Source organism: Stigmatopora argus, chromosome 16, assembly GCF_051989625.1.
Source record: "Stigmatopora argus isolate UIUO_Sarg chromosome 16, RoL_Sarg_1.0, whole genome shotgun sequence".
In the NCBI taxonomy this organism is placed as follows: Eukaryota; Metazoa; Chordata; class Actinopteri; order Syngnathiformes; family Syngnathidae; genus Stigmatopora; species Stigmatopora argus.
In genome coordinates this window covers 10287948-10306985 of record NC_135402.1, presented here as the reverse complement: position 1 = coordinate 10306985, position 19038 = coordinate 10287948, and the positions used below count along the sequence as shown (strand labels likewise).

Below are 19038 nucleotides of genomic sequence, written 5' to 3'. Positions count from 1 at the left end.
TTTTTTTGTATTTAGTTAGTTATAAAGGGATCAAATCAAAAGCCTTTATTGTCATTATACAACAGCTGCATATAACGAAATAATCAGACATAGGCTTTGTCATCATCATTGACTCGTCAAAAGCCTAATTGTCATCATACCCAGCTGCGTATGACGAAATTGGTGAAATTAGTGGTGCTCGTCCACAAAGTGCGTGTTTCAATAAAATAAATTTAAATAAGTAATTATTTTCCTACTTTGCGGTTTTTCATTTATCGCGGACATGTCTGGTCTACATTAACCGCGATATTCGAGGGATTACAGTATTAATATAAGTAAAAAAGCACTGCGATTGGTAGCAACCAGTTCAGGGTGTAGTCCACATCCTACGCATTGTTATCTGGGATAGGCCCCAGGAATTTTACGGGAAGATGAATGAAAGTTAAATGTAAAAGTTGTAAGTTAAAGTGTGATCTCTGCACAAATCAATGTTAAATGTTGCTGTGCTAGATAGTTCCTTCCAGGTAGCCTCGATTTGTCATATTTATGATTGTAGCGTGTCAAAGATGGTGAAATATTTTTTTGGTGTCTCGTAAAGGGAATACAGAACTAAAGAAAATGTGAGCATGGTGGACAACGGCAAAATGGTCTCGGGATACAACACCAAAAGCTTTGTGTTCTTGAGGGACAAGTCTGTTGGCGACCCTGCGTCGGATAACATCACTACTGTCAATATACCTGCTTGGGTGAGGAAAGTAATGCTCGAGGTCAGCTGCAGCTGCGTACATTTGCCTCAAGTCCCCGTCCTTCCCAGGCGGTGATGAACAAGGTGAAAGGAAGTTTCTGGAAATCCTCCATGGTATCCATCTGGATGAATTCCATCGGGAGCGGCCTTTTCACCACTCGCACAGTGGACGAACTGTTGTGGGGCTACGAGGACCCGTTGCTGGTCCGCATCGCTCCGAGCAATCCGGACGTCGAGACCACTTTTGGTCTAATGTACAAGGTACGGGTAGATTTTTTGGGAAACATCTGAAGTGATTAGAGAATCACCGGATTCCATGACACGATTGAAAATCAGGGTAGATGTCAAAAAGTGATTTATCCTTTTCTTATTACAGTGGTAACTTGAGATACGAGGTTAATGCGTTCCGGGACTGAGCTCGTTTGTCGATTTACTCCTAACTCAAATGAACATTTCCCATAGAAATGAACTAAAAACAAATTAACTTGTTCCAACCCTATGAAAAAACACCAAAAACAGGATATCGGATTGGAAAAACATTTTTATTTGTTCTAATTCGCCATCTATTAACAAAGTAACAAAAAACTAGTGGTTTAATTGTTCTAAAATGTGTTTTAATTGTACTAAAATTAGACGGATTTCGTGGAGGGGAGAGATAAACAAATTGAAAATGAACTTGGATTACGATGCAGACACTAAAAAATGTAATCTAACCTTACACTAATTCTAATTTAGTTTTCAGTTTTTATACCTTTCTTCTCCCTGGTTGGCTCTATTTGTCCTGCCTCCACCCTGACGGTCAGATGGGTGGTTTGCTTTCGTCTTCCCTTCAAAATATTCAGAAAATGATGCACACAAATGTCCTCACAATAGGATAACGTACAACCACTTGCTAACTTGCCCGGGAAGTAGTAGTACTCTCGTATTAGCGAACAAGCTCTGCCATTCGCACTGACTAATGGGGAAAAAACACTGAAAAAATGCAACGCTTCGCTCAGTGCTCGTAGAGACATTACACGAGGGAGTTGCGACCAGAAAGACTGTGCCCATGATGTTCTTATGAGCAGCCGCTCGCTTCCGCTCATATATCAAAATGTGTCTCGTATGTGAAGATAAATATCTGCTCAAAAATTTACTCGTATCTCAAATTGCTCGTATGTCGGGGCACTCGTATGTTGAGGTATTACTGTATACTTTTAGAGCGTTTTCACACCAAGAAAGTTCATCGTTTTTTTCTTTTTGCATTGCACAATCATTCTGCAAAAAAAGGATTCGCGCATATTTTTATATTTTAAGCAGTAGCTGTTTAATATGGTTATCATGAAGGAATAGTTCTGTTCAAATGACGAGAAAACAAACAATCAGGCATGTTTTTATTTCCTCCTTTACGCGTTGTCAAAGTATCGACTGATCATAGAAATTAGATGGCCTGGATAAAATAAATTTTCAGATAAAGGATGAAGGATGCATGTACTCGGGGGAGGTGAATATTTGTCTCATTTGAAGGAAAATAGTACAAAAAACTTGTCCTCCCTCCAGAAAAATGGAAGCAACGATGGGGAATTTGTCTTTCACACCGGGGAGCAGAATTATTTGGATTATGGCCAAGTGGAAACATGGAAAGGCCAAAGGTAATGCATTCCTCCCGGGTTTTTTTCCAGTCAATGTTTTGAAACTCAGCTCTTTAATGTTGCTTACTTAAGTCAACTTCTTTCTGCTAGAAATAGAGGCCAACCGTCTGTTTTTTTTTCCTGCATTCTCCCTCAGATCTGAGGCACCCTGTAATCGCTGCTAAGTAACTTTGTAATGCCTCATTATCATCCCAAATGCTTGTTTTTTTTTAGATTTGTATCATGTAAAACTTCTCGTCCAATTTTGTATAATTGTATGATAGAAAATACCTTGTGGCAAACTATTAACGGACATGCAAACATGATTTGCAGCCAGCTGAGCTTTTGGAATTCCAACCAAAGCAACAGCATAAACGGGTCTGACGGAAGCGCTTTTCATCCTCTCCTGAAAAAAGACGAGCGCATTTACATCTTCACGCCGGACCTTTGCAGGTATTTTGCCTCCTTCTCTTTGCGTTAAATCACAGGTGTTACAGTGGTGGGTTTCAAGCAACAATTACAGTGGTACCTCGAGATACGAGCTTAATTCATTCCGGGACTGAGCTCGTATGTCGATTTACTCGTAACGCAAATGAACATTTCCCATAGAAATAAACTAAAAACAAATTAATTCGTTCTAACCCTCAGAAAAAAACACTCAAAACAGTATATTGGATGGGAAAAACATTTTTATTTGTTCTAATTCGCCATCTATTAACAAAGTAACAAATAACTAGTGGTTTAATTGTACTAAAATGTGTTTAATAGTACTAAAAGTAGATGGATTTTGTGTAGGGGAGAGAGAGAGATGGACAGAGACAGAGGGACTTTTTGCACAGCAACGCGCTCGTAACATAACATAAACGAATTTAAATGAACTTAGATTACAAAACAGACACACTCAAAAATAAATTTAATCTAACTTTACACTAAACTTAATCCTAATTTTGTTTGAATTTTTTATACCTTTCTTCTTCCTTCTTCCGCCTCCACCCTGACTTTCAGATGCAACCTATCAAGGGGTGTTTGCTTTTGTATTCCCTTCAAAATATTCCAAAAAGATGCACACAAATGTCCTCACAATAGGATAACGCACGACCACTTGCCAACGAGAAGTAGTATATATGCCATTCGCACTGATTTACGGGAAAAAAACACTGAAAAAATTACACTTACACTAAACTTAATTCTAATTTTGTTTTCAGTTTTTATACCTTTCTTCTCCCTGGTTGGCTCTATTTGTCCCGCCTCCACCCTGACGGTCAGATGGGTTGTTTGCTTTCGTCTTCCCTTCAAAATATTCCGAAAATGATGCACACAAATGTCCTCACAATAGGATAACGTACGACCACTTGCTAACTTGCCCGGGAAGTAGCAGTACTCTTGTATTAGCGAACAAGCTATGCCATTCGCATTGACTAATGGGAAAAAAACACTGAAAAAATGCAACGCTCCGCCCAGCGCTCGTAGAGACATTACACGAGGGAGTTGCAACCAGAAAGACAGTGCCCATGATGTTCTTATGAGCAGCCTCTCGCGTCCGAGGTATGCTCGTATATTGTTTGTCTCGTCTCTCAAGACAAATATTTGCTTGAAACTGTACTCTTATCTCAAATTGTTCGTATGTCGAGGTACCACTGTAATTCAAAGTTGAACAAAAACAAGTGGTAACAAAAGAGCTTCAAACGCAAGGGTACCGGACAAAAAACATTACAAGGCAAACATTTACAAGGACACTGTTCCTGTTCTTTCAGCTTCTCGGACAAGGATGACACACTTATCGCGGCCTAGAGGTGTCAGGCTAAGTGCATAGTCCAAAAAAAACTGCATGGATGCTAAGTACGACAAAACGGGCACCAATTGCAAACGCTTTGCAAAAAGAAAGAAGCACAAATGTAAACTAGAACGAGTGCAAATTAGGGGTGTAAAATAATATATAAAAACACATCCAAGTGGCGAAATATAGCAATATTTTGAATCCCAAAAGGTTATTGATATGCTCCCACCCCGAATGGATATATCATTTTAAACAGGTGTCACTGTTTAAAAGAAACAATAAAGGAAGAAATCATCAGGTTTGCTGGATTGCACTAGAGTCAATACCAATCGAAATGAATTGGACCTTTAATGCCGTCTATGGTACTGTAATCAGAACATTTAAAGCCAGCCTTCCCAAGTTTGTGGGCACTCAGAGGTCACTTCCTATTGGTTTTGAGTCACTGGCTATTCATTTGGAGACATGTCTTAGTCATTTCCTGTTGCGTAACCCAAAATCAATATGAAGTGTCATGTGACCTGCCCCAAGTAAAAAAATTAAAAAAGACCTAAAGTAAACATTGATAGTGATAGTTAATGAACAAATGTTCATTCGCTGCCACCTTCTGAGTTCAAATGGATTGGACATCTACTACTGATGAATTCATTTCAATTCATAGCAGAAGGTTGAAAAGAGCTTTTTTTTGCTTATGAATTGGTTTTCAGTTCGTTCAAGGTTGTAAAATGATTTCCTGAATAATCTTTTCATAATTCCCGCATCTCTATATCCTTAGATAATCATTATCGTGAGCCTGGTATCGCCAATCGTATCCTATCATGAGATACCCAGAAGTTTCTGCCATAAACCCCAATGATCAAGCGATCGCTGACAGCCTTCCCTGTTAAAATGCATGGACATCCAAATACTTAAAAACAAAGACAAATAAATACAAATAAAATCCACACCAAAAAAGTGTAAAAATGTGCCTTGCGTTTAGGTGGAGGTTAAATAAGAACGCATGAGGAGTGAAATAAATAAAGAAAGGCAGTTTTAAATGTCCTCTTGGAGTTTTCTTCCTGGAATCATTTGGATTCCTGGTCACTTTATGAGGTATTTTGGGATTTCAAAGAAGTTTCTGGCTTACTGCTATTTATCCAAATGTTGCAGAGCCAAATAGCCCACATGTACACTCCCCTAACGTCACGCACGGATAAAATATAGTTAATATTAAATAAAATAGGGTGCATGCAAGGCCAGAGCGAGAAAAATATTTCTGGGGTGGCGAAAGGAACTTTTTAAATAAATACATCATGATGCTATAATACATGATCAATTCTTCGGACAATCATAGTTTTATCTGCAACAATTTGATCTAATGGCCTTTGATAAAAAAAAAAAATGGACAATTCATCTTCAATTTTAATCATTTTGTATTTTGATCCACTTTTAATTTAGTCCTCCATAAAAAAAAATCATATTTATTCACATTGATTAATTGTTAGAACCTTAGTATCAACATACTTTTTCTCCTTTTTTCTTGGTGCTGATTGGGTGGCTGCTGACTCACCACTAATAACTCAGGCTAAACTTTGACATACTTCAACATACATCACATTACATGTGATGACATTTTCCCCTTGAAATACATGGAATTGCAACAAACCCTTCCAACCCAAAGGTCAAGCTTTTATTTGAAAATAATAAGCTCATCTCATCTCATTTTCTGAACCGGTTTATCCTCATTAGGGTCATGGGGGGTGCTGGAGCCCATCCCAGCTGACTCCGGGCCAGAGGCAGGGAGGGGACACCCTGAAATGGTGGCCAGCCATTCACATGGCACAAGGAGACGGACAACCATTCACTCTCACACTCATACCTAGGGGCAATTTAGAGTATCCAATCAACCTACCATGCATGTTTTTGGAATGTGGGAGGAAACCGGAGTATCCGAAGGAAACCCACGCAGGCCCGGGGAGAACATGCAAACTCCACACAGATGGACATGACCTGGATTTGAACCCAGGACCCCTGAGCTGTGAGGCCGACGCGCCAACCACTCAAGTATATGATAATTATTGTTAATAAAGGTGGCCTGGTGGCGCGAGTGGTTAGTGCGTTGGCCTCACAGCTCTGAGGTCTTTGGTTCAAGTCCAAGTCGCTCCACCTGTGTGGAGTTTGCATGATCTCTACGGGCCTGCATGGGTTTCCTCCGGATACTCCGGTTTCCTCCCTCATTCCAAAAACATGAATGGTAGGCTGATTGGAGACTCTAAATTGCCCCTAGTTGTGTGAGTGTGCATGGTTGTCCGTCTTCTTGTGCCCTGCGATCGGCTGGTCACCGATTCAGTGTGTCCCCTGCCTCTGACCGGGAGTCTGCTGGGATAGGCCCCAGCACCCCACGCAACCCTGATGAGGATAAAGCGGTTCAGAAAATGAGATGAGATGAGATTGTTAATAAAACAAGGTCCTTGAAAAAGAATTCCCATTTAGAAATTGCTATATTTTGTATTTTCGATATATATATAAAAAAATGGAGCAGATAAGTTTAAAAATTTCCCTTCAATGTGAATTAAAAAAATTATTTTAGGGTGTGCAATTAACCTCCAATTGTAACAAGGGTGAACACTAAAATCGTGCCCGTGCTTTGTGCTCACTGATGCACATCTTTTAATTTGGTGGTTAACCTTGACCTAAAAAAAACTTTTTGTGACATGTGGAAAGAATCTGTTAACGTTTTACCTTTGGCCCAGTCTGGGTGCGTCTCTTTCACCCGCCCCCCCTATTCAACATGTTTACAAAACACTTTCACCCACTTACCAAATGTATTTTGGCAAGTGGGTTGTGTCATGTGTAGTAAAAAAGGAACTTGACCTCCTCTGTTTCCTCTAACTTTTAACGTCATTAGTGTTGGCACGGACACATTTTGCAAAGTTCGGATACAGATTGTGTCCTGCAGATTGCTACACAAGTTTTGAGTGACCCGCATCAAATTAGAAAAAAAAAATTGAATATGGCCCACAAATTAAGCTTAAATTCTGCCTACAATCTGCTGCATTCCTCATCTTTAACACTAGAGGGGGTTAAACAGTTTTATGTCTGCCCTCATATGTTTGATGTTTCCTCGGAGAAAAAAAGTTTGGACACCCCTGTTTTAAAACCTTTGCATGGTGTTTTTTTGTAACACTTTGGCCTTCTTCCTGACAGCTGAATTGCAAATCCTCAATATGTTGATGAAGTGCAGACAGGTGCTTGTAGTTAAATAGCTGACTTGTAGTTTGGTGGTACTGTCTATGAATCTTTCCCCATTGCGGCCATTTATTTTTTTATAAAGCAGAACATCAAGTCAAACGTTAAATGTACTGCCAGGTTTCTCTTTTGGCTATGTCTCTTAAACCTGCTTACGATATATTTCCTCAGAATCATTTCACAAAAGCTTGTCTTGAAAGTATGTCCAGAAGGTTTTTGTGTGAAAGGGTGTGCGTGTGTGTGTGGTGTGTCTCATAGAGGTCAAGGGAAAGGGCGCTGCAGTATTGTTGCAAACGAGAAAACACTGTATGGACTCTTTGTTCTGACTGGGAAGTTTCGGGATAGCCTGGGAATGGTTCAGGATACTGTAACTCTCTCATGGCTCATCATAATGACACTGATGTGGACTTTGAGAGCACGTGATCAGAGATTTATTTCCAATGCTCTGGAGTTTTCCCTCATTTTCAGTTTTCCATTTGTCTTTGGGAGAGTACCCAGAGAGGAACTGATACTGCAATAGGAAGTCTGGAGTAGCAGAGATATATGTCAGAGTAGTTCAGGACATGTTTGACAGTACTACAGCTGTGAAGTGTGCAGTAGGAGTGAGAAGAGAGTTTTGTGTTGAGGTGGGATTCCACCAGGGATCAACATCAAGCCCCTTTTTGTTTGCTGTGGTGATGGATAGACTCGCAGATGAGGCAAGACAGGAAGCTCTTTGGAATATGAGGTTTGCAGATGTTGTGATCTGTAGTGAGAGGAGAGTGAAGGTCTGCTGTGGAAAAGAGGGGAATAAGTGTGTATAAATGAGGGGTAACAGTGAAGTTATAATGAGTAGATGTCGACAAGGTGGAGGACTTTAAGTAACCATGAGTGACAGAAGAAGTGAAGGCAGGTTGGAAGACCTTGAGGAAAGTATCAGGTGTGTTATGTGATCGGAGTGTCAACAACGATGAAGGGAAAGATAGTTTTACATGACAGTCTTGAGGCCAGCTATGATATGTGTAAATCTCAGAGACAGTAGCTCTGAGGAAAAGACAGGAAATAGAGCTAGAAGTAGCGAGGATGAAAGGGCTCAGGATCTCCATAGGACTGATTGGTTGGATAAGATTAGAAATTAGACAATAAGAGGAACAGTGAAGTTTAGGCGTTTCAGAGACAAGGTCAGAGAGAGCAGACTTGGTTGCTTTGGACATGTCCAGAGGAGAAGTCATTGGGAAAAGATGTTGACAATGGAACTGCCAGGGAAGAAGATGAGAGGTCCATTTAGGAGAAGATACATGGATATGTAGTGAGGGAGGACATGAAAGTGGCTGGTATAGGGGAGGATTATACAAAGGACAGGGTCAAGTGGAAAAAGTTGATTCGCTGTGGGGCCCCCTAAAGGGTCAAGCACAAAGTGTAATCGTAGTATTAGAACAGTGGTGTCAAACTCAGATTGTTTCGCGGGCCACATTCATGCCAACTAAATTTCATGTGGCCTAAACCAGTTTATTTTTGGCCCAAAAAGTTTACTTATGTACTTGCCGCCATTGATAGTGCTAGACGTCTAATCCATTTTAACTGGGGCGCCCCTCCCAGTCAATTTGCTTTGGAAATGGCAATGAAAGATGAACATCCACAGCCAGTTTCAGTAAAGTAGAGTTCTATCATTGTCAATAGTAGACAATGAGTTAATCTTGTATCACTTTTTGTCACTTTCATATTTTAGGGTACTTATGGCCAATTTTGGATAATTTCCATCTGATTTTGAGGGACTTTCCGGGACGCTCCTCATTCATTTGATTTTTGGGCTTTTCAGGATTAGTTTCGTTGGTCTTGGGAACTTTTAAGTTTCCTCATTGCCTGTCATTGAAAGCATTGTTTTGACTGAAGGGGGGCAAATTAACAACCTCTAACGGCCCACTTACGGTCTGCAGGCTGCATGTTTGACACCCCTCTAGTGGAATATTCATTCATTCATTCATTCAACCACTTTTTTAAATACTCCTAAGAAGCACAGACATTTGGAAATTTTGGAAGTCAACAATGTCTAAATAATTTGCTAATCACTTGTCAATTATTCACAACAGCCATACTTTCACTGCCATTAAAATTAAAAGTAAATAATAACCTAAAAACTCTGGCGCCAATGGCATCAAAGTTAAAAAAGCAACCATTTGATCATTTTACTGCCAACCCTTCAAATTGAAACGGATTGGAAATCTATGGATGTCAATGGCACCCAGTAAGTTAGGGTCCAACTCACTTGGACTGAATTCGCTCGCTTCCAGTTAAAGGCAGTTGGCTGTCTAGTGCAGTTAGTGGCAGCCAATAAGTTAACATAGCCAATATTCTAGTTGAATTATTTGATAACAACTTGTTGATTTCTTTTTCTGAAAGAGTGACACCTGTTTAAAAAAAATACATCCATTCTTGGCGGGAGAATATCACTAATCTTTTGGGACCCAAAGTCTCACGATATATCACAATTTCGATATGTTGTAGTATCCCTAATCAGGGGTGTCCAATTTTTTTTCTCCAAATACAGTCATACCTCTACTTACGAATACCTCTAGGTACAACATTTCCAGGTTACAATTTTTTTATATGCAAATGAGTGACTCGAGATATGTTAGAACAAGCTCTTGCCACCATCTGGCGGACAAACTTGGGTATCAGATCCCATTATTACGGCAACGGAGGGAACTATTTCAGTGGCGCAGGGCACATTTTCATATGCTTTATTTATATTAATAAATCATTTCCTTATAATTTTCTCTCATTTTTGTGTTTCCTCACATCAATCATACAAAATTGGGTCACTTTGACCAGTTTCAAAAGGTTTAGTTGGTAGTTTTGTGAGGACCGTGGGATGGATTAAAGAATTTACATATAAAGTACACCTCTACTTACGAGATTTTCAAGTTACGAAAAAAGTTCTGGAACCAATAATTTCGTAAGTAGAGGTCCGACTGTATCAACATGTACAAGAATAAAAAAAATCTAAATGTTTTTTTGTTAATGGCCATATAGGTCAATTTACATGGAGTTTGAAAAGGATGTGGAGGTGAGAGGTATCCCTGCATACCGCTTCACGCCGCCACGTTCTGTCCTGGCCAGCAAAGAGGAGAATCCAGCCAACGAGGGTTTCTGTGTCACTCCGAAGGAGTGCCTGGGAACAGGCCTCCTCAAAGTTAGTCCTTGTCGGAAAGGTAAACACTCGATTCATCATTTAGGATTGTTTCGTTGTGGGTGTTAAACTATGATAGATCATTTTGCTTTTAAAAGTAAGTAAATTTGGATTTAAACTGTATGGTAACCCCCTAAATTAATGACAAGTTTACCAGCTAAGCATGTACCCGATCCAACCTGAAATTGGCCCGTTATACTAAAAAAAAATACGGTGTTCATTTACATTTTTAAATGTTCACTCATTCGCTGCTATTGGCGACGACAGACGTCCAATTCATTTTGATTGGGAGGGTCATTTGATCAACTGGTCCACTTCTATGTGTAAAACCCACTCAGCTCACAGCTTGTTCCGACACTATCAATTTTCAGTGGCCGGCCCCCGAGGTACGACATTAACCCGTTCCGAAGTTGGGATCGTAAGGCGAAATTGGCATATGGCGGGCAATAGAATTTTTTTTGTTGTAGTTAAAGAATTAGCGAGATTTTGAACTGAACGAGCGAAAAAGAGAGAGAGAGAGAGGCAGCATTCTCTCTCAGTGAGGGATTTCGGCCATCTTAGTGACAGCGACCAATAACAGACCAGTAACTCCATGACGCACACCGACCGCCATGTTTGAATTTTGGAACTTTTTTGCCACATGAGAGAAATTCTTGTTGACGGGAAAAAAATCTGTAAAAAGGGGACGGAAAAACTTCTCATTCCACTTTGTAACATGAAAAAACATGAAGTAGGGACCCCATAACTTGGGGATTCACTGTACATGACAACTGGTAACTGATTCTGGCTTCCTGGCCAACAGCGAAATGGGTTTAAAACTGTGTTTTGTGCTTTTTGGGGTTTATTTTGCAAATAAAATTACGACTCAGTTAAGTCCAATCTATTGATTACAGTCAAGCAACCCCCTGAGTTGATGGTGGCACAATCCAGCAAAATGAAGGCATGCACTACAGTAACCTTTGTGACTGTCCTCTGGCTCAGGAGCAGGAAAACACTCACCCCTGCCCCACTTTACAAGCAAGTACATAGTCATGCCCCTGGCAGACATACAGTACGGTATGCGCAATGCCGCTCGAGTTTGTGTAATGGCGCACGTTTTCTTGTTCAGCGGTGGAGCCCAGCCAGGTTTGCTTCAGTCTTTGTCGTGTTTTGAGCATGACCCCCCCAGCTCATTGGGCTATCATTGCGATACAATGTCCCTCGTTGACAATAAGTGGAAGGAACTGAGCAGGAGTACCGTGATTATACATGTGGATATCACTAATTCTACAGTAGCATTAGAATCCACTTATCGAGCTATTGTTTCTCATATGACCCCGGCCAGGTCTGTTGTTTTTCGGAAGCAGCCATCAGATACAATCTTAAACCTGGTACAGTCGTCTTCGCTTATCTTGTTCATCCTGCAAGGTCACACACTTTTAGATATTTGTGTATTGTCAAATACAAAAACTGTCTGGATAATTTTATGGGGGGTGTAGTATTTTTGTTTATTTAGTCCTTTTGAATGTTCTTAGTTTAAAACAATTTTGGTCAAAATATATATTTCAATACTAGTAAATGTGTATCCCACTGTGAGGCTTTTTTAAAATATGTTTAGTATTGTGTGTACCATATGTAAAACTAGAATAATCATGCTAGATTGAACATCTCAATTTGTAATGTTCAAAGCTAACCGGCAACGTATTGTCATAAAAGTTTGTTTACAGGCTATTTGGCATAAAAGGGCTTTTCTGATGCTTTTTAATTATGAATTAATGCTTTTTCTGTTCTAGGTGCTCCAGTCGTGGCCTCTTTTCCACATTTCTACCTCGCCGAGTCCAAATATGCAGCTGCTATTGAAGGAATGTCCCCTGAACGAATTCACCATCAAACCTACCTTGACCTAAACCCAGTAAGAAAAATTAAGTATTGTCTTGACATATGAGTATCTATAATGCATGTACGTATTCCAAATCTCAGTTTTATCATACTCAGTATGGGTATGGTGCTGTACTGCAATTGTAGGAATTACCAGCACCAAAAATAAGATATTCACAGTATAGTTTACTGTGCATATCTTATTTCTTTGTGCTGGTATTTTCTGCAATTGCAGTTTAGCGCTATCTAGTGGCGTACAGGTGAAAGTGCAGTCTTCATCAGTTTGATTAAACTGGGAATGAAGAATGAATAAATAAAGTCTGAGTGCTGTTTTCAACAAATTTGGGGTGTGGAATTGACAATTAATCTTAGGTTTCCTTTTTTCTCTAAAGTTTTTTTTATATTGTTACTACTTACACATTACTAGCCATATATTTTGTAAACACATGATAGTGGTACACATCTCTGCAGGCATGCCTGTCGCATTCATATTTCAATGTATCTCAATATTTGAAAATTTCTATTTAAAAATGGGTTTTTCTTAGTTAACATAAGAGGGGTCCAAAACTTCAGAAACCTGACATGACAGAGAAAAATTGAGATTTTTGATATCGCACTTAAAAACAGGTTTCAGACCCAAAACCATAAAAAAGTGTGCTGCCCCCAGAGTTATTTTCACAATGTAAAAGGATGGATGAAAGGTGAAATTATATTTTTCATTTACAGACCACTGGCATAATTGTACGTGCAAACAAGAGAGCCCAAATCAACATCTTAATGAATAGAATTTCTGGATTCCCGTAAGTCTGCATGCATAAGTGTCTAGGTATAGATGTTGTTCATCTGATTCCAAAATGTGTTTCTCCCATCTCGAACAGGAAAACCAGAAATATCAATGACACTATATTCCCAGTCATGTTCCTGAATGAGGTGAGAGACTTGTAAAAACTGATACAGAAGAACTAGCAAATATTTTAAGTCTCTAGGAAAGATACACATGTCAATGTTAGCTTGGAATGTGTTCATTAGGGGTGTAACCTTTCACTGAAATGTCATCTTGTTTCATTTTGGTTTTTTAAGTGCTTGGTCTGTTTAATTTTTGCCCTAAAAAAGCAGAATTTTTGGCCTAAGAAAGCAGAAAGTATTTAAATGTATTAATTAGATTATTTTTAAATCAATATTAATTTAAATCTCTCTCTCTCTCTCTCTATATATATATATATATATATATATGTGTGTGTGTGTATATATATATATGTGTGTGTATATATATATATATGTGTGTGTGTATATATATGTATATGTGTGTATATATATATATATATATATATATATATATATATATATATATATATATATATATATATATATATATATATATATATAGACGGCGTGGTTGAGTGCAAGAAAAGTATGAAATAGGCCAAAAATGGCGATTATGATTAAAAAATATCACGATTAAAAAATAATATCAGTCGATTTCGATAATTATCATGATAACTATCTCTTTTCTTTCAAATTTGAAACTTCAAACTTCTGTGAATAAGTAAATAAATGACTCGTTCTTCAACTACGTTACCTTACCTTAAAAGAAAAGAGAATATGAAGATTTTAAAAATGTTTTTTGTTTTGTTGTGCATTTACACTGAAAAGTAATGAAGAATAAAACCTGCAGAAATGTTCACAAATTGCTGTGCTATATGAAATAAATAAATTAATCAAGTGAAGACATCATCACCATTGGCAAGCAGACTATTTTCAGCCTCAGAAAAAGAAACAATGTCAATTTACCTCACGTGTCCTGTTAAAAAAATATATTTTAAAAGTTGGATGAACTTAACACATTTTAACCCAAGTTAACAAGTTTTAGATTTTTGCAAGGATTTCATAACATTTGCATAAAATGGGGAGACTTCTTGATATCGGGTAAGAAAAGAATTGAGGACAGTGGATTAAAATGGTTTAAGGAATTTCAATAAGGCTGCTTTTTGTGCATAGGTATTTATAAGAACATTGGTCCCCATTTTTTTGCTCTTCGGGTGGTGTAATTGCAGTTTAATTTATTGAATTTTATTTAATGTTTTTGTTTATTGTTGACAAAAAATTATTTGACGATAACTATCGTTTTTTTTCATCGCCCAGGTCTAGTTTAAAACAAATGTAAGATGATCTGCAGATCATTTAGTTGATCTTTCAGTGTTAAATATACATTTGCCAGCACCCCAAGCTCTCCCCCCAGCCTTGACGGTTGGACTAATTAAAGCGCGTTTGGGATTTTCTCGACAGAGTGTGGTTATGGACGAAACTTCGGCAGCGAGGGTCCACAAATTGCTGACGATCGTCACTGTGGTGTCCAACTTCCCGCTCATTTTCGTCGCTCTTGGTGGCATCATGTTGCTGATCCTCATCCTTTTGCTGATTCGTGAACGCAAGCAGAAGGTAGGACGAGCAAGACCGTCATTTGGCTGACATTTTTCTAACTATTTATTACCGGCAAATGCCGTATTTTTCGGACTGAGTCACGTTTTTTTTCTATAGCTTGATTTTTACTCCGATTTCCACATACTTTTACCTGCGGGTGGCTCAGTGGATGAGTGATTAGCGCGCCGGCCTCAGTTCTTGGGTCAAGGGTTCGATCCCGGGTCGTTTCTCAATGTGAAGAGTTTGCATGTTCTCCCCGGGCTTTGCGTGGGTCTTCTCCGGGTACTCTGGTTTCCCCTCGCATTCTAAAACACGGACAGGCTGGTTGAACACTCTAAATTGTCCCTAGGTATGAGTGTGAGCGTCAATGGTTGTCTGTTTGTCTCCTTGTGCCCTACGATTGGCTGGCCACCGATTCAGGATGTCCCCCACCTGGTGCCCATAGTTAGCTGGGATAGGCTACAGCACCCCTGCAACTGTTGTGAGCATAAGTGATGGGGAAAAAAGAATCAATTATGAAGGTGTGTAGAGTAATTTAACAAGGTTAGCTTGTGAGGGTATGCAGTTCAAAAAATGAATGGACTGTTATTTGTTATTTTGTGTTGTCTAGGCTATAGTTATAAAAAGAACTGTTCATGTTACATTGACAGACTGCTGTCTGCAATTTTATTATTATTATTATTAGAACCTAGAAGTAATTTCCTGCTGAAAATGTGATTTACCATATTTTCTCGCATATAAGCCGTATTTGTAACTGAATCAAGGCTATGGCTTATATGCGCACAATACTTACAGCGTTGCTATACTCTTTTTCACCAGTAGATGTCGGCAAATTAACATTTACTATTTGTTGGTTATTTTCTGTTTTGCAGTAAGAAAACAACCATTACTGGATGAGTTAATTCCTTGTGATATTGACCCTAAAATGTGGTTGTGATTCATACAGTAACACAGAAATACCACGTGCGATGATTTTCCTTTCAAAGTAATATATTTGTACTCCCTATTAAAACCATGAATATGGAGGTGAAAATTGCTTATACGCGAGAAATTGTAAAATTCAACGATTTTAGGGCAATTTTAACGGTGCGGCTTATATGCGAGAAAATACGGTATGTACATTTCACTGTGACTTTTTTTTCCTCTTATGTGCACTTTCTGGCTGGTGCGACAAATTCAGTTGCAATTTATAATCTGAATAATAAATAAATTACCTTTTCCTTCAGCTCGCAAGCGCCGATGAGAACACGTCTTATTCTCCAGTCAACGAAAAGGAAAAAGAAGACCCTCAAAACGGAACATATATTGGCCTGTCGGCCAAGGTGGACGCGCAAACCTAATGCCGGTTTCGTCCAGAAAACGCCACTGAAAATGATCTGCCTGTATCCTTCATTCGTCCTAATGTCTGCCGACTAATAATAGATTGAACTCGTTGCATTTCAACCAAATGGCGATTCTGACAAATAGTATTTGACTGTGACATCTGTCACGGACTGCTTTTTTGGAATGCTCATTCAGGGAAGGAAAATGGGCACCTTATCAGTATTAAAATCTAGTCAAACAACAGCTACAAGTTACAAAATGATTTTTCTGTGCCTTAAAAGCATCTTTGATGTGCGACAGTGTTTGGAGATGCTCACAATCCTCTCCCAAAAGAAAAACGCTGTACATTTCGTGACATAAGAAAGTCCTTCTCGTCTCTTGTGAATGTTTATAGTGAAAATGTCCGACTGAAGAACTTTGGGTCTGCTAGACTGACTAAGCATTTTTCCACAATACTGTTCTATGTAAATGACAAAGACAAAGCTAATGAAGTCCTTTATGCCACGTAAAAAATAGATTTTACTAGTTTTTTGCAAGCTGCTATTCTTTATGAGTGGCATTGACCCAAAACGGAGCATGAAATGGAAGAGGCATTTTTCTGCTTCCAGTAGTTTTATCCAAACCGTATGTAGAAAGACCCTTTTACTGCTTCTAACCCTTTTACACTGCTTTACACTTCTTACGGGTGACTGTTCGCGCTATTTTGTGTCCAAATCACATCTGAGCAATGTTCCCTCTAAGCTGCGCAATTGCGCACTACTCTCGTCTTCTCTGCGCACAGCAAATCATATGGAGCGCACAAAATAAAATCCCAATTTTTTTTTTTTTGCTGTGAGGCCGATGCGCGAACCACTCATCCGCCGGGCCACCCATTCATAGATATTAATCATTACATTTTATTATTACCAAATCATTTATGTGTAGTAGACATGCACCTGCTTATGGCAGGTGTGATACTGGTGTGTGCCCATAGCGAGCAATGATGATGTTGCTCACACCGGTGCTCAGTGTGCTCAGGGAGGTTGTCCTTCTGCCCAGACAAACAAAAAATTAGAGGGAACATTGCATCTGAGCCTCGCAAAAATCGGATTTATATGTGCTTTGCGACTGTTTAGACGACATAAGAGCCATACAATTTCAATCTAAATTTTGCATGCCAGTCTGAACGAGGCCTAAAATCCATATTTAGGGCACCAAATAGTAAGTGTTCCACAATGTACGAATTTGAGTCCTGACACGCAATGTCCCACAACTATTGTATGTCAAGTCAAACCAGTGTCATTTAAATTGACAGAATTTACAAAAAAAAATTGGGAAAGGGGCTAATTTGACCTTTGAACATTTAATGTCACGCTTGTTCAATGTTGCAGTACTTTTGTGCAACAATTTTCTCTCAGCAGACCTTGAAGATTATCGGCGATGACCATTTTTTATAGCTTTTTATGGTTATGAAAAATTCAAAGAGTTACTAGTAATTTTCATGGCTCCATTTTCAATATTGAAGAATCATAAATATGAATTCAAAAGTTTACAGTAAGTCAAATTTAACCTGACAATGTTGTAGCCCATTTCTTTCTGGAACTTTTTCAAGTTATTTTCGTTTATTACGAAATTTTCAAAGCAAACCACCCAAACAAAAATGGCCTTAATCTATTCATTTTGTCACAAATGTACTTTTTTATGAGTTATGACAAATATCTAAGGCAGTTTGCCCTGTGATATCTGTGAAAAAGTCAAAGATGGATAAATACTGGGACTTCTGCTCTGATGTTCAGACTAGAGATGGTTCATGCAGTATACTATTATTATTATTATTATTATTTTTAATAGTTTAACAGCTCATACTAATTGTTACTGTATTGTTACCATTGAGTGTTATATTTAAAAAGTGCCTCGGCCTCCAGTGCAAACACTTCTACCAGCATAAATGGTGTTTTTGTTTTGTTTTTGTTTTTCATTTGAATTCAATGCTGCAAGCGTATAATTTTGCTTACATCGTCTCTCAAGGGTTTTAACATTGTTTCAAAAATTCCTACTCTAAAAGGACTTTTTTAAAACACTGCTCAGCCTGTTTTTGCCAATATTATTGTTGTGTTCCTGTATAATTATTAGTCGCAGATAGGGATAACAATCAAGAAAAATTCTGTTAATTGTGTAGAATCATGTTTTGAAACAGAAATTAGAGTAGATGAATTCATTCAACTTGTTTGCTGTCTATTAAAAAAATAAAAATAAAGCCAATATTGTAAATTTGAGTAAATGTTAATCATGGTAAAAAAAAAAAGACACGTTAGGGCTTGTTGGAATTTAAAAATTGGTTAAAATTATTAGTATAACAGGGAAAAAACACCATAAAACAATATGACAAATATATATATATATATATATATATATATATATATATTTTTTTTTTTTCAATAAAAATCACATGCATACATGACTGAAAGTGTGCATTAAATAACTTTGCCATCTTGGAGTAATGGAAGAAGAATTGAACACATGTATTTTGTTTGACATATAGTATTAAATGTGGTGTATTTTTGTAAATTTCCAGAAAAACTTGTTTAAAAAAGTAGCGCAAATGCTATAAAGTGTTGTTAAGAATGAAGTACATAACATTTTTTTCTTTTTGTTTAAATAATGCAAGTTGTACAATATATCAAACATTGTATTTTATAGAAAAATACGCTATGGCACAACTCTTCTGGGCAGTATTATTATGCTCCATACCAAACTGGCATGGAAAAAGTAGTTCAGAACATTCATAGTTTAAAATAGCATTTCAAAAATACTCAGATTAATTACATATTTTCCTGAGATGATGAAGGGAGCTTTGTGCTGATCCCTTGTTTTTGTGATTATGTTTGAAGGACTGAAGTTTAATTTTATCCATTTTCAGTTTTTAATTTTAACTTTTTTTGTAGTAAATTCA

The 19038-nt window shown here is 38.1% G+C and overlaps 1 protein-coding gene across 1 annotated transcript in view; it reads left to right on the top strand.

The window, feature by feature from the left end:
• LOC144090851 (lysosome membrane protein 2-like) overlaps window positions 1-18342 on the top strand; it is a 34402-nt gene extending 16060 nt beyond the window's left edge. The window contains exons 3-12 of the mRNA XM_077622717.1: window positions 578-725; window positions 794-985; window positions 2264-2355; window positions 2668-2787; window positions 10349-10527; window positions 12278-12396; window positions 13089-13162; window positions 13241-13292; window positions 14649-14801; window positions 16010-18342. Coding sequence (XP_077478843.1) covers window positions 578-725; window positions 794-985; window positions 2264-2355; window positions 2668-2787; window positions 10349-10527; window positions 12278-12396; window positions 13089-13162; window positions 13241-13292; window positions 14649-14801; window positions 16010-16123 — 1243 coding nt within the window. The 3' untranslated portion in view covers window positions 16124-18342. The remainder of the gene's footprint in view (window positions 1-577; window positions 726-793; window positions 986-2263; window positions 2356-2667; window positions 2788-10348; window positions 10528-12277; window positions 12397-13088; window positions 13163-13240; window positions 13293-14648; window positions 14802-16009) is intronic.
• The last annotated feature ends 696 nt before the right edge of the window (window positions 18343-19038 follow it).